At 40.3% G+C, this 24,407-nt stretch overlaps 1 protein-coding gene across 1 annotated transcript in view; it reads left to right on the top strand.

Moving 5' to 3' along the window:
• The window catches only part of TRIM8 (tripartite motif containing 8), a 57,337-nt gene that overhangs the window by 19,932 nt on the left and 12,998 nt on the right, over positions 1–24,407 (top strand). The window contains exon 4 of the mRNA XM_072130714.1: positions 23,249–23,344. Coding sequence (XP_071986815.1) covers positions 23,249–23,344 — 96 coding nt within the window. The remainder of the gene's footprint in view (positions 1–23,248; positions 23,345–24,407) is intronic.

Raw genomic sequence — 24,407 nt, 5'->3', positions numbered from 1 at the left:
CTAATAAAGCAAATAAAATTATGGAAAGTATCAATATAGGAATAGAGTGTCATGATAAAGCCATAGTTTTGCCCTCATATAAATCACTGGTCAGACCACATATGGAATATTGTGTACAGTTTTGGGCACCGGTGTATAAAAAGGACATAGTAGAATTGAAACGGGTGCAGAGCAACCAAGATTATTAGGGGAATTGGGGGACTAGAATACAATGGCAGATTACTAACATTGGGTTTATTCATCTTAGAAAAAACACGGCTGAGGGGAGACCTCATTACAATGTACAAATACCTGTATTGGCAGTATGGAGTTCTCTCTAAAGATCTTTTTATACATAGACCTGTGGCCAGTACAATGGGGCATCCTCTACTCCTAGAGGAGAGGAGGTTCTACCATCACCAAAGACAGGGGACATCCTCTACACCTAGAGGAGAGGAGATTCTACCATCGCCATAGACAGGGGACATCATCTACACCTAGAGGAGAGGAGGTTCTACCATCACCAAAGAAGGGGCATCCTTTACACTTAGAAGGGAAGCGGCTCTACCCCTAGAGGAGGGGAGGTTGTACCATCACCATAGACAGGGGGTATCCTCTACACCTAAAGGAGAAGTGGTCCTACCATTGCCATATATAGGGGGCATCCTCTACACCTAGTGGAGAGGTAGTTCTACCATCATCATAGACAGGGGGCATCCTCTACACCTAGAGGAGAAATGGTCCAGCCGTTGCCATATATAGTGGACATCCTCTTCACCTAGAGGAGAGGTTGGTCTACCATCACCATAGACAGCGGGCATCCTCTACACCTACAGAAGAGGAGGATCTACCATCACCAAATACAGGAGGCATTCTCTACACCTGGAGGAGAGGTTGGTCTACCATCACCATAGACAGGAGGCATCCTCTACACCTAGAGGAGAGGAGATTCTACCATCACCATAGACAAGGGGCATCCTCTACACCTAGAGGAGAGGAGATTCTACCATCACCATAGACAAGGGGCATCCTCTAGACCTAGAGGAGAGGCGGTTCTACCATCACCATAGACAAGGGGCATCCTCTACACCTAGAGGAGAGGAGGTTCTAGCATCACCATAGACAGGGACATCCTCTACACCTAGAGGAGAGGCGATTCTACATCTCCATAGACGGGGGACATCCTCTACGCCTAGAGGAGAGGAGGTTCTACCATCACCATTAATAGGAGGCATCCTCTACACCCAGAGGAGAGGAGGTTCTACATCTCCATAGACGGGGGACATCCTCTACGCCTAGATAGGGATCACAATAGATAGGGATTTTTTACTATAAGAGCAGTGAGACTATGGAACTCAGGATGTTATTGCGGATACTTTGTACATGTTAATGAGAGGCCTAGATGTCTTTCTTGAGAACAAGGATATCACAGTTTATGGGGAAAAATGTCTTTTTACACCCTTATATATCATTATACTCTGAGCAAGTGCAACATTTGATATGCTCTCCGTTCTCTTCACGTGTCCATATGACGCCATGTTATTTCTTTCACACCTTTTCTCTACTGGATACAACTTTTGGATAGATTTTTTTTTTCTTTGCTTCCGTAATTTAAGGAAAATGCAGTTCAGTTCCATTTCCCCAAAGGGTTTCTTGTGTTAAACTTCTATGCAAATCAACATGATGTTATGTACTTGTAATCCCCTTGAGGCATCATCCTTGCAGTTTTTCCCATTCTGATGGTGGTTGGTTGAGATGACTCATTGGGTGAGTAAAGTGTGATTGCACATTTTCTCCATTTTACCTCTACAATTTGAGTACTTGTGAGCTATATAGTGCAGTTGTTAGCTTGGAAGTTCTTAATAATAGCAACATGGTTTTCCTTGTACGACTGCATGAAGGGGCTGTGGAACAGGGTTAACTAAAACGTACAATTTTTTTTTTGTTGTTTTTTTAGAGGTTTTTCCTAAGAAAAATTCTCTGCCTGGTTTAAAGAACTTTTAAAATGTTGCCAAATTTTTAATATTGTTGATTATTGTTCTCTTTCTGACATTTCATTAAGTTGAAGGGTGGAAAATCCATGTTTCTAGTAAATGAATACATGCACATTGTAAATCGGTGAAGAATAATGACTGCTCTGATAAATTTTCTAGTGGAGCGAGGGGTTGATCACGTTTAATGATTCTTTTTGATTACTTGCCTAGAAGCACATTATATTGCAGTTTGCTAACAAACAAAATTGACAATGGAGAACTCCAGATTTTATAGAATCCTTTTGACTGGATGCACATTATACATAGTAGCATTACTGCAGGCTGCATGTTATATAGCAGAAGGAGCTGAGCAGATTCTACATTGTAGCCTTTTTGCAGGCAGCATGTTATAGAGCAGGAGTAGCTGAGCAGATTCTACATAGTATCCTATCTGCAGGCATCATGTTATAGAGCAGGAGAAGCTGAGTAGATTCTACATAGTAGCCGTTCTGCTGGCAACATGTTATAGAGCAGGAGGAGCTGAGTAGATTCTACATAGTAGCCGTTCTGCAGGAAACATGTTATAGAGCAGGAGGAGCTGAGCAGATTGTATAGTGTCCTATCTACAGGTAAGATCTTATAAAGCAGGAGGGGCTGAGCAGATTGTACATAGTCCTATTTAGAGGCAGCATGTTATAGAGCAGGAGCAGTTAAGAAAATTGTACGTAGTGTCCTTTCTACAAGCAGTGTGTTATAGAGCAGACAGAACTCAGGAGACAGATTGTAGATATAATTTTTATGATAAGATTTGTTGTCCAGTCGTTTTACTTTCTCTGTCACAAGACTTTAAGATCTCTTTCTATATAGGCTTTTCAGTCAAGGTTCTCACGCAAGCCTTGTGAGTCAGATTTTACATTTTTTATTATTCCCATGTCACTCTCCTTCTACCAGAACATTACATTTCTATTTTCTATGATGTGTTACTAAAAATCATTACGCCAACAACACAGTCCTCTAAGGTTCACAGAAAGGTAAAGCTAAAGAATGGACCTAATAATCCACTTATTATAAATTTAATATCTGGTGGCGAGTTAGAAGTTCTGAGTCACTATGTTTTTGGGGAGCTGTAAACTGTAAAAATGATGATAAAATAATTTTTGGATACTGAAGGTTGTCCAAAGGCTAGACCGCCACGAAGATATTCTCTTTTGTGGCTCCTCTTCTTATCATTCAAGAAGGATTCTTTCAATAGTTTATTCCATTGGTCCAATGTAACTGAACTTCTCATTGGTAATTTGTTCATTTACTGCCCAAACGTCTTGTACAGCTCTGTGATTTCAGTGGTTGTCCAAGATTGGGAAAACATGGCTGTTTTTTTCCCCACAAACATCTCCACAACTAGATCCATTCATTTCTTTGCAGCTGAGCTGCAGTAACGGCACAAACCATAGTCAGGTGTGGCGCTGTTTTTGCCAATTTTTTGGAAAACCCCTTATAATTTGCATGATAGTAATGCAACAGTGTGCATTAATATGTCCTGCCAAGGATTATGCATAGCCAGGTTTAGATATATGTCAGCATAATTAGTGGTAGCTTCACTTATTGGCATGACCAAAAGTATTGATGGCGTCCAAAAGCCTCTCCTATGCGGCTTCTATATAGTAAAAGATCAGGGCTTGATATATTAGCTTTAGTAACTCTGCAGCTTGATCACACAGCAATTTCTCATTGAGGATGCCAACAAGGTTGGAGTTACTCTTCATGCAAGGCGATGCACATGATGTGTCTGGCCATGGACTTGACATCTTTTCAAGGGGCTCAACACATGGCTGTGGTATCCATGGTTCAATGTGTGGGCTGACTGCCTGAGCTAAAATTAGTCCCTTGCCCATGTTTGTGATTCGAGGAGTCTTTTTTCCTACACCTTACATACTGATTACACATGTACCACAAGTTTATTGTTTTTCGCTTGAGACTGCCCAACTCCATGAGTAGGTAGTCTTCATCAGGCCCTAGGAAAGTCACTAGTTATTCCATATCTCCGAGTCTTAAAACGTTGTTCCAGATTAAATCAAATCAAAAGACAAGGGGGCACTGTCTCAATCTGGAGAAAACAAGGTTTAATCACCAGAGGCGACAGGGCTTTTTTACTATGAGAACTGTCAATCCGTGGAATAGCCTGCCTCAGGCGCTGGTCACAGCGGGGACAGCAGAGAGCTTCAAGAAGGGCCTAGATGCCTTTTTTTTACACCTAAATAATATGAATGGTTATGTTATATACGATTGTTTCCCCTAAATTCCTTCCTCATCCAACCCCTTGCCTTCCTTGGTTGAACTTGATGGACATTTGTCTTTTTTCAATCGTCTTTACTTTTTATTACATTTTGCAACCTTTTTGTTATCACTTGTTTTGCCTCACTTTTAGTTACGGTAGATGCATGTACTGACGTATCTAGTGTATGTAAGAAGATGGATCATATCTCATAATGTAGAACGCTGGGTCTACAAGACATGCTAGTTTACCCCCTCCTAAGCATGGAGCAACTAATTCCAGTATCCTATAAAAAAGATTGGAAAACTGCTGAGGGCTAAAGAGTGAGAACATCAAGGGCTGGGTATATTTGCCTCTGCCAAGATCCTCTCCCTCCTAAGCTAGCTGGCTAACAACTAATAAATAGTAAGAAATAAAACATCCTTGTTCACTCCGATTTTGTTATCCCTTCAAGGTGTTATCAGGGATTCCTAGAGAAGGGAAGGGCTCAGTCTGTGTTATTTCATTTACTTCTAAACCGTGTTCTCCACTTTGATACTTATTACTGTCTGTGTTACTGAGCCAACCCGGTATGACCTTGATTTTTATCATTGCTCTTTGTTTATATTGCACCAACATACAGTGTTGGCTCCAGGTTTCAGTAGGCCCCTGGGTGACAGCCTCAGTAGGCCCCTTTGCAGTGAACTCACATGGCAAAATTTTAAATTCAGAAACTAAAACAGTCTCCTGTTCCCTAAAATATTCACCAAGTTTATCATCCCAAACAGCCCCCTCATGCTTATTTTATATAAGCCCCTCTCACACCACATGGATTCATTAGATACAGCCCCCATCCCCCCCATGGATTCCTTATGTCCAGCCTTATGTGGGTCCTCCAGCAGCACTGGGTCCCGGCACTTGCCCAGTGTTTGCGCCGGCCCTGCTGACATATACCACGGTGCCGTTCACACAATATTACTGCCTTTTACCTACTTTATGTCAATTGAACCCCTTGTTTCAGGCATTACAAAGATGTAAAGTCAGTAAGGCCCAGTTCACATCTCTGCTAGCTCTTCAGTTATTTCCTTCAGTTATTTTGAGCCAAAACCAGGAGTGGTGGAACACCGAGAACAGGCAAGACTTTCCATACTATACTATACCTCACATCTGTCTAGTCGCTGGAAAGACTTGTATCTGTTCTGTGTGTTAGACTACCTAAATGTGTGAAAATGTTTTACTTATTTGGGCCTCCAGGTTCTAAAATGTTCCTACCTTTTGCATTGTGGTTCTACATCTACAATTGTTCCCCTTAATATAAAATAGCTATACACAACCTAATTCTGCTTTCATGATTTAGCATATGTGGGCCAGAAGAACCCCAGGTGATCTCTACATTGTGATCCCAAGTAATTGAACAATTTTAGGGGTGCTAAAAAGGGAATGATAATACATAGATTAGCCACAGCTAAGAGCTGTTTTAGTGAGCTAAAAATGCACACAGAAAATATAAAAAATGTATTTATACCCGGCCCTTCCTGTATTCCCTTTCCTTAGAGTGCAGCTGCCTAAAACCTGACCCCCCTATGGCTATTGCTAATAAATATAGGCCACACTGTCGTCACCATGGTTACTGCAGGCCGGCATGGAGAAGCAGAATATTAGGAAGTTTCTCAGCTGCTGAGTAATTCCTTGTGACATCATAAAAGAACTGCTGTTTCCTGAAAGCTCCGGCACAGGGGACAGGATGTCATTGTTCTTTTCAGGAGCGCACAACTTTTGCAGCATACCCCACACGGACGTCCACCGTACTGACATGTGTGAACAGGGTGATGTTAATGGGGAACCAAAACAAAGTGTGGTGGAGGGAGGAAGGAATTGCAACTTCTTAATTACTCAAATTCTATAAAACTTTAGAAGTTTAATACAGATGTTTTACATAGAGCTTCTTCACTTCAGCAAATGATTGATATTGTTTGTGTAATGTAAAGTTATCCAATTTTGCAATATCCTTTGTGTATCAATTCCTCACAGTTTTCCGAATCTCTGCTTGCTGTCTTTCAACAGGAAGTTTCATTGTTTACTTCCTGCAGATACAAAATGGTTCCTGGTGGTGTGACATCACATGACCCGCTTTTTATGCACAGGAAGTAAACAATGACACTTCCTGTTGTACGACAGCAAGTAATTAATTTCCTGGTGAATGAAATTAAGGATTTATATAGAAAATGGTCAGGAGGATTGTATAACTTGTCATTACACCAACAACATAAATTATTTGCTAAATGTTGACAACCCCTTTAAGATCTGTTCTTCAAAGTAATCATACCCAAGCCCAGGGGTTGAAGCTTACAGTCTTATTTCTTCACATTAGGGGCTGTTAGTAAACTATTAGTATGATTTTTGAAGGAAACTGGAATACTCCCCCCCCCCAAAAAAACAAAAACATACATTTTCCACATTGAAATAGTCCACGGTTGGATTTAAACCCAGAACTTAAGGGCTTGGTGACAACCCGCAGCAATGGTGGTCATATTGTTTGTCACCCACCTTCTTTAAATCAATTAGATTCAGGATTCTACTACCACTGATCTATCCTATGGATAGGTGATCTATATGTCAAGCCTAGAAGACCCCTTTAACAAGTGGTCTAAACTTGGAGCTACAAGTTACTTTTATAAATTTGCTTGAGTTTGCAGATTGTATATCATTTCACAAGTACGTGGAATCATTGAATTGCGGTGAGTGCTGACTCTGTAAGATGGCCCTTGTTTTGTTACACAACATTCTCAAGGTTAATAATAAAAGCCTATATCAAGGACATGACGGTGTTGATGTTTTTCTATGCTGTGCATGAATGACTGGTCTGCTTTTTTTTAATCGCTGACTGGGCTGTCTTCCGTTTTGTCATGAGGGTAAATTAAAGGACAAATTAAAGCTGTAATAAAATTTGCTATATATGTTAAACCTTTATCTGAGATCTTTGTTGAAGTAGACGTACCAAGGTTGTACAAGGATACCGAAACATAGCTGCCATCTTGTAAGAAACAGAACCACTCTTGCCTATGGATCGCTGTCTGGTATTGTAACTCTGCCTAATTCAGAGGTTTAGATACATTACAATGTACATGTTATGAATTATAGTGATGATTGTCCAAACCAGTGTCGGACTTGCCCACCAAAGCATCGGAGGATCCTCCGGTGGGCCCCAGCTTGAATTCAGTACCACAACCAAGATGACAAGGCGAAGAATCCTCATTCTGAATGTCTTGTTGCAGTTTCTCTTTGCATTTAGAAACAAAACTGTAACACAAAGTGCCCCAGTGTATTGCTGGCTCTCACATACAACCCTCCTCCATTTTGCTTACTGTAGACAGATGCAGTTGGCAATGTTACCGAACAGCTGCTACATTGAAAACTCTCTTCAGGCTCCTTTAACGATGGGATTCATGAAGATTACAATCTATTCCTTTGGAATTCTCAACAGCCAATCAAAATAAAATGAAATGAGAAAAATAAAATCGCTTTATCCAAGCAGTTTTAGGTGCCAGCTGAAATCACTTACAGAAAGGCAAAAAAAATTGAAGACGCCCCCTTTTCTTCTTGCCATGACACCAGCATTTTCTGCCTTTTATACTTGTTCTATGCATTTACATGAATTTTGTTGACTGAAGGTTAATATACCTTTGATTTGCATGGCAGGCTATTTGGACGCAATGCTGATGTAGATTTCAAAGGTCATAGTAAAATGGAAAAGGGATTGAGTAGTTCACATTGTTTTATGCAAATTATAGGCTCCAAAAAGGAGAAAACTGGTCATTTTTTAGCTTAAATTATATCTTAAGAAAAACCTATGGTAGATCTGAGAGTTTACTGAGGATTTTTTGGAGGCTAAGGCCATAATATAGTACTGGCAGCCAATTTTCCTTTCTGGTTCTTCCATCAAAATCCATCATGATAGACCAGGGACACTTACTCCTAGATCCATGCACTGTGACTGTGGTAATTTTCTTATATTTGTTATTTCTTGCTTCCTTCCTTCTAAAATCAACTTTTAGAATTAGGCTGATGAGCCAGAAGGACTCTAGGGGGCATTTCCAGAGCCCCTCCTTGCTACAGACTACTACACTATATAGAACACGTCTCCTTCTCCCACTGTGTAAGATAATAGCGGGCAGAGGGAGGGAGAAGTTCCAAGAGACCAGTCCAGAGCCCTTTTGACTCATTAGCATAATTGCGAAAGTTGATTTTAGAAGGAAGGAGGTCATGGATAACAAATATATGAAGTTTACCACAGTGCCTGTATCTATGAGTAAATTCCCCATGGTTTCTTATGCTGGATTCTTATGGTAAATGTCCTTTAAAGTGGTTTTCCATTAATATGAAAAACCCTTTAGGGGGCCAGGGTGAGAAAATAAAAAGAACATATACTTGCCCTGCCCCATCTCCCGGTATCCACACCAGTCCAGTACTTTAGTATTGGGCCCTGGAAGTTACAAGAGACCATGGGATATGTCCAATCCAATGAATCCAACCCTCACCCAAGGTATTTTGTACTATTTTAGCATGAATCAGATTCTTGGCTTGTTTACATCGAACCAACTAACCCAGTAAATAATTGGGTCTGTTTCAAAACAAAACAAAAATTGATCCCACATAGGAAGACATAGGAGATTTAGAGGACAGGTATGACTATGTTTTTGTAGTCCCGTGTCGACCCTTAGATAGCTAAGAAAGCTGAATTTTTATGGAAGCTACAGAACTGATATTATGAAGAATTTCTGTTTGCTCAATGCATTTATGTCTCGTGTGTTGTAGTTCCATAATTGAACAAATCTGTATTCTTTTTTTTGAAGTCCACGTCCAAATTTTCTTCTGCATTGTGTTTGCGTCTCGGTTTAAGCCGTAGCCATTGTGTTTCATTATTCACCGCTCATTGCAAGACTTCTTTCCCATAAAACGTGATTAGCTTTGACATTTGCTCCACCTTCACAATATAAGCCTCTTCTCTCTTGCTTCACTGATAAATAGGATTTGAAAATCTTTTTCCAGGATCAGTTTGGATTTAATCAGTCCATCGCACAAATATCAAAGTTGCCACGCACACGCCAGTTGTCTCCTTCAGATGCTCAGTGTCCCGTTGCCTCCCATGACACTTGTACACAAGCTCATGTTTCTTTGCAGTATGACCAAAAATGAAAAACCTTGCCTTCCTGTTGCCTGCCGCATCTACCCACGGCACTGGTGGACAGAGAGTCTGATTGAGCTTGGCATTTGTGAAATGAGTCTTCTGCCGGATTGGGATAGACAGAGCTGTGAACTGCCAAGCCAACAGATGCCGCAAGATTAATAGCAAACTTGGCAGGATCCTTCAGTGGGGGAACCTGCACAAAGTCTCTGCTACCAATATGTGCCTGCAGGCCCCAATAGATGAAAAGGGCAAATGGAAGACAGGAACTAGAATTAAACAAAACCATGCCTTAATATTACATATGACCATTCAGCCACCAAGCTTTGATTATGCTCGGTGGTTCCAGTTTTGTCAAAAAAAGATCTTATTTTGTACATTTCTAAAATGTGCTACTTGGTCGTTTAATTCTTGAGGACATTTCTGTGCCCACGTACAGAAAACGCAATACCAATGATTGTGTCTACTGGCATTGACTTCCTGGCAATGCCCTCCTCATTGGTGTCTATTTCGGGAGCAGGATCCTAAGGAAGCCAAAGGGAAGAAATGGAAGTACCTGTATCCCTCTGTATCCAATGTCAATTCCCACACCCTTCCCATAGACTGAAGGAGGAAACACATGGGGTGATGGATGTCGCTGTGTGGTGGAAGTGTCGACTTCCCGATAACGGGAAATGTTGTTGTATTACTTTGGCTTAACCTTTATCTTAATTTGGAAATTTTTTTGAATTTTATACCACTAGCCATTCTGTGAATGGTTCTGTTCATAGCTGGTCCTTCTTAAACATTAGTTACCTTTTTTTAAGGCAAAAATAATACAGTCTGTTTAGTCATCAGGATTCATTGCAATCCATTTACTAATGGATCCTGCATAGTCATCGTCCTAATGTGACCAGAGGCTTGTTCATTTCCGTCCCCATCTGGCATTTATTGCTAAATAGCTGTTAGTGGTTGTCACTGCTCAGTAGATATAACAGAATCATATAGATCACTAGTAAAAGTTATGCGCAATTTGTTAAAAAAAAAAGGAGTTAGCCTTTGATCAATAATACGCCATCACTTGGAACATTTCACAACCTATTTATGGGAAGCTTAATGAGAAGTGGAATTTTATCAGCTTGATAAAAGGGGAAAAATGTAAGGCTTTTACAAGGGATTTTTTTTTGGAAATGGTTTCTGGTTTGTTGGAAACTGACAGCAGAGAGTCCTTGTGCAAAAACAATACTATCCCACTGTATAATGATGCACTTACAATATATTAGGCAGTATGAGGCTACTTTAGGGCAGCTGCAATGTTATGTCCGTCTCTGACTTTAACAATCCCAAGGTCAGGACTTTATTTTATGAATATATGACCCAATTCTTAGCCTTGCATTAGTGAATTAGTAATAATATTGTTTTGTCTATTGTTGCAGAGTGGTTTCTGCATGTTTGCAGATATTTGATCACAATCCACAATGTTTGTCTGTTTCGCAGCTGTTCTAGGATCACGTGGCATTGGAATTGTTATTAAAAGCATTGGTTATAATAGACTGCCCTAGATCCTTTCGACCGCTGAGCCGGCTCTGTGGTGTAATCTGCCTTTTAGGTCTGTAGAGCACTGAACCACTACAGCTGCCATACAGGTCTATTGCCTTCAATGTATATTATATATGTTGGTGTTTTATCAAATTTCCAACACATTTTATCTGGGTGAACATATGTATTTGTGGTTATGTATCCGAATGTCACAGTTCCAGTTTTTACATTTTATGGTGAAAGGCGAGGACACTTGGACACAATAGTTACAAAATCTGTTCCTTTGGGTTATAGGGGAGCAAATCTGAAACTTAAAGACTTTGGTTTCCTGGAGGCTGCCCAGTGGGTCGCATCGTTTATGGTCGGAACTATTACGTTATCTGATAGTCTTTGACCTCCGAGTATCGTTGTTGATTAATGAAACCATTTTGGCAAATGCTTTCGCCCTGGATCATCTTGTGCCGGTCCAAGAATTTCACCTCAGTGCAGATGTCCCTAGCTGTCCCTCTTAATCATGGCCATAGTTCCAAAAGCCAACCAAATTGATCCTATTCCATTATTCCTAGCTGAGATATTTGGGTGACCAGCTTGCTTTAAAACAATATCTTGTCAGAAAACATTGGCATCCATTCTGGAAGTCAATTTACTGTGGATTAGATTTGTTGAAGTCTCCTCCACTTTGCCTCAATGCTGCAAATTTGCACTCACAATTCCGCCACACAATATCCACAGTATATTTGTTTTATGTGGACACATACTTATTCTGATGTTCATCTTGAATATACATAGACATTGCATAAGATATCTCTGACTGGACATTTTCAAACGATGATGATAATCCATCACTCTCATATGGGATTAGCCCCGGAGCTGTGACTCATAAGTGCCTGGAGGTAAGCTATTTATGGCTAAAGCTAAAACTAGTATTTATCACTCACTAACGTTTTGTTTGGACATTAAACAATGGCATGTATGATGCTGGGTCAAAAACCTACCAAATCTAGTAACTGGAGTTCACCAGAGCTTGACATTGTATTCCATTTGCGTAAGTAGTGCTGATATGTTGCTATGCAAAAACACTCGGGATCCTGACTCAGACAACAGCTGCTCCAAGGTTCCGGGAATTATGATTTAGCAGCACCTGTCATCACTGACGTATAACCAATTCCATATACAATGTATGGTGGGCGTCAGGTCCGGTCCGGCTCCAGCACTGGTCATACCTGGGCAAGTTCAGGGGTCCAGAGCTGCTGGGGGGTGGGCCCACATAAGGCTGGAAATAAGGAATCCATGGGAGTGACGGGCTGTATCTAATAAATCCATATGGTGTGAGGGGGGCTTATATAAAATAACTATGAGGAGACTGCATATAAAATAACTATGAGGAGACTGCATATAAAATAACTATGATGGGGCTGTTTGGTTTGATAAACTTGGTAAATATTTTTATTTTTAGTAGTATTTTATTTTTATTAGTTTCTGAATTTTTAATTCACTGCAAACAGGCCTATTAAGGCTCTGTCACCCTGGAGCACACTGAAACCTGGAGCCGACTCTCAGTTTATTTTAAAGGAATTCTCAGAATAAAGTAGAGAATAATTCCCTATTCCTCCCTCCATTCACAATTTGCATCTAGATAATTTCACTTGGTTTCTACTGATTATCCTAAGAGACTCCTGAATTTAGATGAATTTACTAACCTGTCATGAGTATTGGTGACCTATCCTAAGCTCACAGTAACAGCTGGTGCCAGAACACAGAATGGAGCTGGAAGCACAGCTCTGTTCTCTGTAGGGGTTGTGTAGGGTTACGTCAGGTAAGCCCCTATTCATTTGAATCAGAAAGGTGGTGACTAGTTGTGAAACTACAATCTGAATGTCCTTACTATCTATCATTCAAAAAACCTGTTTTTAATAGTCAATGGATTTTACCAAAAACCTTAAATATAGGCATTTAAATTTATTTTGTAGGCCTTTAATAATTTGTTATAAAAATAATAACAAAGTATTTGACAGATGTGACACTTGGATCTAAACTTATAGTTTGTTTGTCTGAATTCATACCATATTTTCTATAGCCATTGGCTATGGGTGTTGGGAAAACCACTGGCGTGCAAGCTAAATGTATCCATAGTCTATTATTTACTAGAGAAGAGCGTTGTTCTGGCTTCTGGTGGACTTGTACATGTTTGTTGTGTGTGTGGATTAATGTACGCAGCTGTCCTTACAGACAAAATAACAAACCAATAACATGGTCCGATGATTTATAAGACTGAGGGTTTATGCAGGGACGGCGTTGGGGGTCGCCAAGTGGTCATTTGCCGAGGACACCCTGTACTAAAGGTGCCCCATGCATATGGACTTTTGTGGGCAGAGGATGTATTGCTCCTTTACTACCCCTTGAAAATGCTTATCTGTCTCCTGTCTTTATATCTATCATCTATCTGTCTAGTTATTTATCTCATATTTATAGTTTTATTTTGGGGCCCCACTTTAAGTTTTGCCCAGGGCCCCACTTTGTCCAAAACTGACCCTGGTCCCATTGTAGTTTTTTAACTCTATTTGATATACAGAGATATTTTTTTGGAAAGAAATCCTCCCTATATAAACCTCACTTTCCTTTAATCATTTAAGTTTTATGTTAAACCGTAGCATCTATAGCATCTCCAGCTTTTCTCAAGCATTTCACCTGCTTTGTTAAGTGATCGGTTTGATCTGAGCAAAAATGACTTTTAATCTATGAATCCTGTGTATGGGAGAAGCTCGGCTTGTCGGGTCTGGCGCTTTCACCCTCCCCACAGAGGAATGTTTCTCTTGTGGAATAGCAGAAGAGACAGGCTATAGATGAGAGGCCAGCTGAGGTGTCTGCAAGACAATTCTGGGGCTGATTAGAAAGTCAGATGTGCTCTTTTGGCAAGTTGAAAGGGAACACGTCAAAGCGGGGACATGAGCTGTGGCTCTGGCACTCCCTGGCCTTGCCTCTTTGTACAGGAAGGGGGAGTGTGATCACTTTGGTAGCCCCCGATGAGTGTGCTTAAACTGCTAACATCCACGCTGTGCTTTCTATTCCAGCAGCCTACGCGGTCATGTACAGTACATTTGTTTGCTTTAGTGTAATATGCATTTCCCGGGCCAGTGCAGAGAATGCACCTTGTACTGCATTTAGCCTGTGAGAAAATCTCCCCCTGTATACGAGCTGTTTAAAAATATAAAGCATGTCCTATTTTCTCACGTATTTCAGTTCCGTATACCCTTAGAAGTCTATGGGGACATATAAATACGGGTTAAAATACATGCTGCAAGATTCTAGGAGGAATAAGCACAATGCACCACAATGTACTAGGAGGAGCAGCACAACGCACCAGAATTGTGGATTCATTAAAGAGTCGGAAATTTGATAAATCCTCTTTACACTCAGAATTGTTTTTCATATTTAGCAAAATGAAAGGAGAACAGTAGAGGGATCAGGCTGTACCCAGTCCTGGCAGCGCCAGAACTTTCATATCTTACCCTCCTTAACAACAGGCTCTTATCTTCTTAACAGTTTATTGCGGGCAATGGCCGACATTCATTACTTTTGCGACATGATTTAGAGTTTGTTTCTATTTGGCATCTCATTCCTTGTGTGAGGGGAGTTGAGGATCTCATAACAGGGTGGAGAATTATTTGGCCCATTTCCTGTGCTGTTCTCCTTCTCTTCTTGGTCAGAACACAGCGCTGTATGTTCTGTTATGTCACTACAGTATAGAGAGAGGCTTAACACTGTGGCGCTTTATATGAGTCGTTGGGTATTTCCATCTTGATGTACATCTTGAGGCTGGAGCTTCTTGATGTATCCGGCTGCTCCGTCATACGCCGCTGCACAAGCTCCCTTGTATCCATGTGCAAAATTCTGAATGTGCCCCTTTCCAATATGTTGCCTGCTTTTTTGTCAAAACCACCTACTTATATTTTTTTATCCATGGTTGCCTTCATTCTAAAATCAACTTTTAAAGTTATGCTAATGAGCCAAAAAGGGCTCTGGGGGTCTTTCAACCATTGAGAGCCCCTCAATTTTGTAGCTTCACAGGCTGTTATGCTGTGCAGGCACACTTCCCCCTCCCACTATGTCAGTTTACATAATTTAGTAGAAGAGGCAAGTGCTGAGGGAGCAGGGGAGGTACTGTAAACAGCCTGTTAAGCTACAGCACAGAGGGGCTCTGGTAGCACCCTAGGAGTCCTTCCGCCTCATTAGCATAAATTTTACATTTATTTTAGAAGGAAGGAGGCCATGTTTAACAAATATAAGATGATTACCACAGTCACAATGCCTGGACTGTGTCCCTGGTTTACCATGATAGATTTTGAGGGTAGATTTCCTTTAAATGTGAATTGCTTCCATCTAGCTAAGCTGTGGTTTCTCATTTTGTCTGGAATGTGTCTTTGTCCCCATAATAGCCAAGGGGGTGGAACTTTTCATATGCATTTAAAAGTTCCTTTGTCTATAATGAGCTAATTCATCTATAATCTTTTTGGTTGGGTGAAAATATTTTAATTAAAAAGTTGATCAGGGCCACAGCAGCAACACAATTCTGTATTTTGTACTTTGTTTCATCTTGATAGAGCACCATGTTTGTTGTTTTATCCGACTTTTTGTGAACAAGACTTAAACTGCAGACCGTCCTCTTGAAGCGCGGATTAAAATAGTAGTCACCCAGACGGAAAGTCAGCGGTTGCTTAGCAACTTGACCTCACACACTTGACAGAATGAACTAATGGGACACTACAAGAGCTAAACCTTAGATTTCGCATAGATATGTGACATTAATTAAACTGTGTGTATCCCATTAGCACAGTGGAGATGGCCATTAAAGTGAATATTTTACTGCACAATTATATATATCTCGCTGTGGCTCCTTCGCGTTACGTTGCTTGTAATCTGAGGTTTCGAACGTTCCATTACTCATCCCTCTAATACATAAATTCATATTTTATTAGACAAAAAGTAATAAAGCATCACTTTCTATTATGAGAATATTGTGCCCTCCATGTATATGATTGATTCTATTAAATATTCTATAGTATCTTAAATATGCAATTGAATATTAATGCAAAGATATTCCGCTGAATTATTTATTGAAATACTGAGCTGTTACAACGTATTTGATGAATCGGTGAGTGGATATTGCCCGGTTCTCTGACAGGAGGGCCCTTATTTGCATTGTGCAGTTTGGAGAAAATCTCAGGTCGTATAGAAGAGTATGTGCTTTGTGCCTTGGAGTAATTGTACGCATACTGTGAAGCATGAAATCATAGAATAGCTTTTAGGCAAACACAGAAGCTCCACCTTGGAGCCACGCTAGAGAATGGGCTGGGGAGCTGCCGCTGGAGCATTCCACTAATAACTTGCCAGGAAAACGTAAAATTCCCTTTGGCTGCCCCGCTGACCTTTTTTTTTTTTTTTTTTAATTTTTTTAAATTTTTATCTGAAGGCCTTATGCTGCTGGCAGAACGGTGTGCACATAGCTGTTACAGAGACTACTCCACACAATGCGTGCCTACGACTAATACCTTGTATTGCATTTCTGCCATATTCTCCTCTAGAAGGAGAGAAAATGTTGCCATTTTGTAGGCCATTTTGGATGGGTCCATATGGAATCGCAAGCAACTGTGAAACTCAGACATAGGAACAAGAGAGGAAATGATGCCCTGTGGTCCTAAGTGGTCACTCATTGACTAAAGGGGGTCTCTTGACCCCTTGGAACTTATAGCCAAGTGCAGGGCAAAAAACAAAAAAAAACCCACTGTAGCGAAGCAGGAATTGGGGGTTGAGTAGGGTAAATTTGCTTTTGTTTTTTTTTTCTACCCCTGTCCCAGTGCCCATTCCAGAATTCTTAGAAAACATTTTCAATATCAGATGTCATATGTATGACCAATCTTGGATAAACCCTTTATATTTAAATTCTGAATATGATTTTACTACTGAATGTCTTTTAAAGAAATCTACCATCAAAATCCATCATGATAAACCAGGGACATTTACTCATAGATCCAGGTATCGTGACTTTGATAATCTTCTTATATTTTCTTAATTATGTCCTCCTTCCTTCTAAAATCTAGTTTTAAAATAATGCTAATGAGCCGGAAAGGCTTTGGGGGTGTTAGAGGGACCCATTTGTACTGGAACTTCACAACCTGTTACCCTGCTCCCTCAGCACTTTCCCCCTCCATGTACCTGATGTAATCTCATTGCAGCCAGTGAAGCTGCAGCACGAATGGGCCCCTTGAACAACCCCGGAGCCCTTACCCTAATTTTAAAAGTTGATTTAAGAAGGAAGGAGGCCATGGATATATACCAAGCTCCAGGCTTCTCTGCAGTCTTTTTCACCTTGGACCCTGTAAATAAGATGGCGGCTGATGGCTGGTTCAAGCAGCAACATCGTTGTTTAGTAAATTATTTATTAAATTATTTTATATTGTTCCCTTATAAAGAATGGCTGGACCATTTTACAACCTCTTGTGTCACCCCCTCATCCTCATAGTCTGTAAGCTCTTGTGAGCAGGGCCATCACTCCTATTGTTCCATATGACTGTTTGTTCTTTGTAATGTAATATAGTTGTATGTGTCCCCTATGATTTGTAAAGCGCTACGGAATTTGATGGCGCTATATAAATAAAGATTATTATTATTATTATTATTATTATATGGATAACAAATATAAGAATATTACCACAGTCATGATGCCTGGATCTAAAGAGCATGTGTCCCAGCTTTATCAATTCTGAATTCACATTGGATCATGCTGGAGTTCACATAAAATTTTTTATTTTTAAAGTGTAGCGAAAACTATTTTCAAGTTCACAAAAAAGCAGAATGCAAACCTGGCCTATGAAATGAAAATAACCCAGTGTCTGAGTTGTTTCAGTGATTTATAATCCTGTGGTAAACGTCAGAATCTTTTTCTGCCAAATATATAGCAGTGTGTGGCCGCATTTATCAAATCTGTCTAGTAAAAAATAATAATTCTTTATTTATATAGCGCACACAGATTACGTAGTGCTGCACAAAGCATGTCAAATTGGTCCATGTCCCCATGGGGCTCACAATCTAAACAACAGTATGTTTTGGAGTGTGGGAGGAAACCGGAGGACCAGAGGAAACCCACGCAAACACGAAGAGAACTTACAAACTCTTTGCAGATGTTGACCTGGGTGGGATTCAAACCCAGTACCCGAGCGCTGCAAGGCAGAAGTGCTACTCACTCAGCCACCGTGCCACCCTAAAATGGGACTGGTTTACAACCAATCACAGAGCAGCTTTCATGAAATTAAAGCGGAGCTCTGCTTGATTGCTATGGGCGACAAGGCCTAGTTTTATATGAGACAGATTTGATCATTGTGGCTTAGTACTAGAATCCTTGTCAGCTTGTACACCACAAGTACTGTACAGGCAGTCCCCGGGTTACGTACAAGATAAGGTCCATTGATTTGTTCTTAAGTTGAATTTGTATGTAAATAGAAACTGTATATTTTATAATTGTAGCTCCAGACAAAAAAAAAAAATTTTGCCCCAGTGACAATTGGATTTTAAATTTTAGCTGCAATGGGATCAAGGATTATCAATAAAGCTTCATTACAGACACCTTACAGCTGATCATTGCAGCCTGGGACTATAGTAAAGCATCCAGAGACTTCACCAGAAGTTACAGGGGGCAGAGAGGTCTGTCTATAACTAGAGGTAGTCTGTAAGTCGGGTGTCCTTAAGTTGGGGACCACCTATATAAGCACTTGGATATTCCAGGGACACAGATCAAACCATCAAATATCAGTCATAATTGACTCTTTTGTGACTCGTTTGGAAAAGATAATGAGTTCTATAAATTAAATCCCTTACCTGTGCTTGGTTTTTAATGATGCCAGTCCTCGGATCTTCCAGTTACAAATAACTATGCATCTATTAATAAGGGATATGTTGCTACGACAACCATCCTTCCAGTCGACTCATTTAATAAAATAATGTGGGGGTTCCTCTGTGAATATCATTTTTATTTTTTTAATTGGAAAGGTAGTACGAGATTTCCAGCTGTAATATAGTTTCAATGCAAAGTGTCATTTATAACATAGAATACCCCAAGTTTAGTAGGATAACATAATCCCAGCATACCGTATCAAAAATATTACAGAAAATACAGATTTTCTTTCTTTATTACAACTTCTAGACCATAAATATTATCAGAAAAGAAGAAATCTGTTTTGTCCCATTTGTCTTAATCTATACCTCCACATGTTCCTCAGGGTCGCCCACGGGCTTGGCCTGTATTTTTGCTGTGAGGCTGGGGTTATTCACTGGCCCCAGTAGAGGATCAAGGTATTAGCCCCTGTTGTGGGTGGTAGTCTTGATATACAATATATAGCAATGAGTGAGGTGATACACGCTATATGGTCATCAGCGAATGCTAACTTTGCTGCAGACACATGCACACTCAGCCAGGAATGCATGTGTTTGGAATAGGAAGAGACAAGTAAGCTGCTGCCTGATACCTGTGTGTCATATGTCTCCCGTATGATAAAAAAGATTGGGTATTTAAAAAATCCAACATATAAAATTTATAATATCCGTAACATTTGCAATTGGGGAGAAAGTGGATCACCATCAACACATGTTTGGTAAGATCATTATTTACCTCCTGTGGATAAAAACTTGTCCCTGGACATGTGATGTCACAGAGGTGCACGGCTCGTTATAATTCACAGCTCTACTTTCTGTGAGATAGCGAGCTATGCAGCTCTGTGACATCACATGACCGGGGATATAACGGGCCGTGTACCTGTGAGACATCACATGACCAGGGATATATAACGAGCCGTGCACCTGTGTGACAACACATGACCAGGTATATAACGAGCCGTGCACTTGTGTGACATCACATGACCAGGGATATAAGAAGCCATGCACCTGTGTGACATCACATGACCAGGGATATAAGAAGCCGTGCACCTGTGTGACATCACATGACCAGGGATATAAGGAGCGGTGCACCTGTGTGACATCACATGACCAGGAACCAGTGTTTATACGCAGGAAGTAAACAGTGAAGCTTCATGTTTAATGACAGCAAGCCAAGATCTAGAAAACCGTGAGGAATTGATACACAAATTTTATTGGATAATGATATAACTGTACTGTGTAGAGATAAATATATCTATAGATTTAGTAGGAGAACATACAGTGCTCACTAGTTCTCAGGGTACTTATGTATTGACCGTGTTATTTCAGGCATATTTTAAATGTCATGACGCACCCACCTACTAATTATATTACTTATTTAGTACTGGGTATATCGTTTGATTTCTGTCGATTTCCCCCTCCTACATACAATACTTACATTGTGCTATGCTGGGCATTCAGTGGGTGGATGTATTCACTGTTTTATTATTAGTCAGTTATGTGCAGAATAATATAGTTACTCCAATGCCTTGAGGTTACTTTATTTTTCCAATAACCCTATCAGTGCCCTTGCTAAGACGTTTCTCATTTGCTTATTCTGAGCTCTTTCCTAATATACTGAAGAATAATTCAGTTTGAGGAAATATTAGGTTACTTGGGGCTGAGTGAAACCATAGAATCCAGGTGGCCTGTGTCCTGAAAACTTATTGCTGGCCTTTAATTATTCTGCATAATTTTCTGTTAATTGGATCACATCTTCCCTAGAATCCGGAGACAGGGCAACATGGCTCCTGGAGTATTTCTTTGTTTGTCTGGTTCTCATTTAGGTTTAAAAGGAAACTTTCACATTTTGCATTTACAGTACTGCTTTGAGTTCCTACAAAAAATACCTAAAAAGTTTTTAACATTGAAGGAAATTTTGTTTTTGGGAGATGATCTCAGATTAAATCTTGAAAGTAAGAAGGGAAGAGCCTTAGCTTTTTTAGATTTACCATAGAATGGTAGGGTCCAACCCTTTACACTTCTGTCACATGGCCTGGTTGTAAAAGCGATGTACAACAGTGTTGTTGGTGGGAAACGAACAAGGTCTTCACTTCCCAGAACTTGGGTCATCCCTAAAGTCCAATGCATTTTTAGATGAGATTTTGGAAGTGACAAGGGAGGAGCCTTAGCTTTTTTAGATTTACCATAGAATGGTAGGGTCCACCCCTGAACACCTCTGTCCAGTGGTCACATTGCCTGGTTGGAAAAGCGGTTTACAACATTGTTGTTGGTGGGAAATGAAGGTCTTCACTTCCCAGGACTTAGGCCATCCCTAAAGTTCAATGCATTCATATGAATCAGTCTTTAGAAGTATTGACAGGAATACAAAAAAATTCCTACTCTCTTCCAGCAGCTCTGCAGTAATTTTCATGTCCTACATGCTACTTCAGCTCATCTTCCTCTTCTTTAGTTGCAACATGAGGCTAATCCCAACATGTGGCTCAGTTTTTGGAAGAAAACTTTAAGCAATGAAACACTACTGTTACCCAACTTAAGCATTAGGAACCAAATGTAGGAGGTCACCTTAGAAAAGTGGTTGCAGTTTTTTTCATACTGTAGCCCCCAAATCCCAGACAAGATTCACATTAATACGGAATCTCGGAGACTCTGCGGGAGTGACATCCCGTGTAGGTTGGAGGGCCATGAAATGTTAACCTTAGGAATGTTATTGCAGAATCAGTTGTGAGAGCTGTACCCTGACTTAGACTTAGGCTTTGGCAGAAGCTGTACCTGAGCCAGGACTGAGACCATCCATGACTTAAAACACGTAAAAATGAAAGCGGGATCATTATATCAATAGCAGTATCCATGTCCTACAACAAAATTTGAATGAAGAACTTTACAATAAGATATCCATATTCCTCTATTGAGGCTTTGTTAGTCTTTCTTGCCTGGCTGTGGTCGGCGTTTGGAAACAAGATGTTTATTTTGTTATTAAAGAAGATTACTGAGTCATAGAGGGTTCTTTGATACGTTGTGTAGGTAGGCCTTAAATGGATTGCCACTGAAAGAATACTTTTTAAGGATGTCTTGAAGACTATTTCTGGCCCGATGACAGCCCGATGACAGCCTAAAATTAAAAAAAAATCTCTTCTTAAAGTAGTCTCTTCTTTTTTTAGTTAATGAAAGTGCAAACACTATAAGAAGCACAGTACACATTATCATTACAGTAGCTGTATCAGGGGTCGCTGTTCTGGTATCTTCAGGAAAATGGAGTCTAGGAATCTGGAAGTGTATAGCACTTCCATAATTTAGCTACTCCTTCAACTGATGCCATCTTGGCAAAGAGCTAATGTTTGAAAGTTTAGGCAAGTAAATTTGATTTTTAGAAATAATCAATCCCCAATTCATATAAGAGAAAAGTTGAGCAACCCCATCAGTTTCAGAAGCCCTGACTGACTATGTTATGTCTATTTGGCGTCCTCACTTTGACTTATGTCTATTCGGCTTCTTTATAACAATGTTTTGGCTATATATAGAGAAGAGCGGACCAGAACTTCCCGTTCCGGTGCACCATGCACGACCCGGACATATTCCTGGATTGTCTGCCGAACAGCCAGTCCGAAAAATTAACGCTTCTAGCTACCAGCCATGGTTGTGATTGGCCAGGGAGACACACCACTGGCCAATCAAAGCCATGGCTAGTTGCTAGAGGTGTTAATATGCTGAATTGGCTGTTAAGCAGCCGATCTGGCAATATGTCCAGGCCGGACGGTGCGCATCCGAACCCCAATCCTAAATGGGAAGTTCAGGTTCGCTCATCTCTATTTATACGCCCATCCTTTTGCTATATCAATATCTTTGCCAACTTTGCCATAGTAAGAATTACATTTTATAGCAGCTTTCGACTGATATCACTGATATCAACTGATATCATAGAAGATTTTTAATGGTACCACCCATGGACAGCCATAGAGAAAAAGATGTATGGTCATGTGACAAGATGAAGTCTTTATGCTTACTGCTTTATGTGAGCTATTTTCTGGGATAAGAATAATACAATTGTTTGGTTTTTCTTTACCAGTTTCTCAGTATGTTGGGCAGCCAGTCATAGGGTCCTTTCTGGTAAATTTGAACAAATCATCCTCTATTTTACAACACTTTTCTCGTGCATTGAACCTTTCCATAGTGGGGGCTTTGTTTTTGGCTACTCAGCTTGTGGCATAACGACATTTTAAGTCTTTTGACTCACCCTCTTGGGCATTGGTTTCATGTAAGCCACATCTATAGAAAGCAGGAGCTTAACTGTTGTTATGCGGTAAAACTGTTGCATGCGAATGATTGAAATTTTTTTTTGCTCTGCATTTAAAATCTCATAACAGCCTCTACTTTTTATTTTTAATTAATTAATATTTGTCATCTTTTGATTTATAGAAAATGCTAATGAAACAGCAAGATCGCCTGGAGGAGCGAGAACAGGATATAGAGGATCAGTTGTACAAACTGGAGTCCGACAAGAGATTAGTGGAGGTGAGTGCAATTTTGAAGGTTCTCTATAAATGCACATTTATACAGTACGATTGGAAAAGGTTATTAAAATTTTGTTGGTAGTGCGAAAGCTCAGTGATCGGCTTATGCATTAGGAACTATTATGCTAGTTGGGTACTTCATATGACAAATCTAATAGGGAATTGTAAAGGTCTCTTGGGGTTTTGATAATTTTTAAAGCAAAATTGCTGGTGCTACGCACCACATTCTTCCTGTGATAGAACTGCAGATAACGGCTCGGGATCCTCAGAAGGTGGTGCGGGCATAGCCTCAGGGCTTATTCTTACAATTTACAGTGTTAGCTGTGCGATATGTGAGAGCCATGAAAAAGTTGGAGACTCGAATCACCCATTGACTTGAAGGGGTCCATAAAAATGGATCAGACAAAGTTATTATTGGCTGTGATGAGATGAGTGGTGCTGGGAAATGGTCAGGAGAGGTGAAAATTGGGTATTTGGCAATGGAAACTAGTAATTTAAGATTTCATGATAATCATATTCTAAGGAGGAGGTGGCTTGGAGCACAGGGAAAGACAGACAAGATGGTGAGCCGCAATCATAGTCCCCCAAACTGTCATCTGCCTACTTACTGGTTGCCATCCTAAGGAGTGGGCAGTAACTGGGCGCTGGTCCCTCCCTAGGCCACAGTGCAGACAAGAAACAAGACTGACAAACAACAAAGAAAGCAAGGTCAGAGGTCCGGGTCACAACAAGACAGCAGGTACAGTACAGAATTTAGCTCCAAGAGGTTAAGTTTGTAGTACAAAAGCTGAGATCAAATAACCAGATAAAGCAATAGAATAATAATAGCACAAGCGAGAAACAAAGCTATATAAGGCAGATCCTGGATACGCCTCCAGCATCAGACTAGTAACCTTTTGCTGGACAGTGCTGAACTGCAGAAAGTAGGGTATGGCTCAGTCAACCCAAAACAGCAGACTCCCAAGCTACAGTTCACACACAGAAAATACAAAACAGAAATTAGCGCCTCCTAATCTGCCATCCGCAAACAGAGGAACGTCTTGGCACAGACGTTACACATATAC

The sequence above is a fragment of the Engystomops pustulosus genome, chromosome 11 (genome assembly GCF_040894005.1).
Source record: "Engystomops pustulosus chromosome 11, aEngPut4.maternal, whole genome shotgun sequence".
Classification (NCBI taxonomy): Eukaryota; Metazoa; Chordata; class Amphibia; order Anura; family Leptodactylidae; genus Engystomops; species Engystomops pustulosus.
This window is presented reverse-complemented; position numbering and strand designations above follow the sequence as displayed.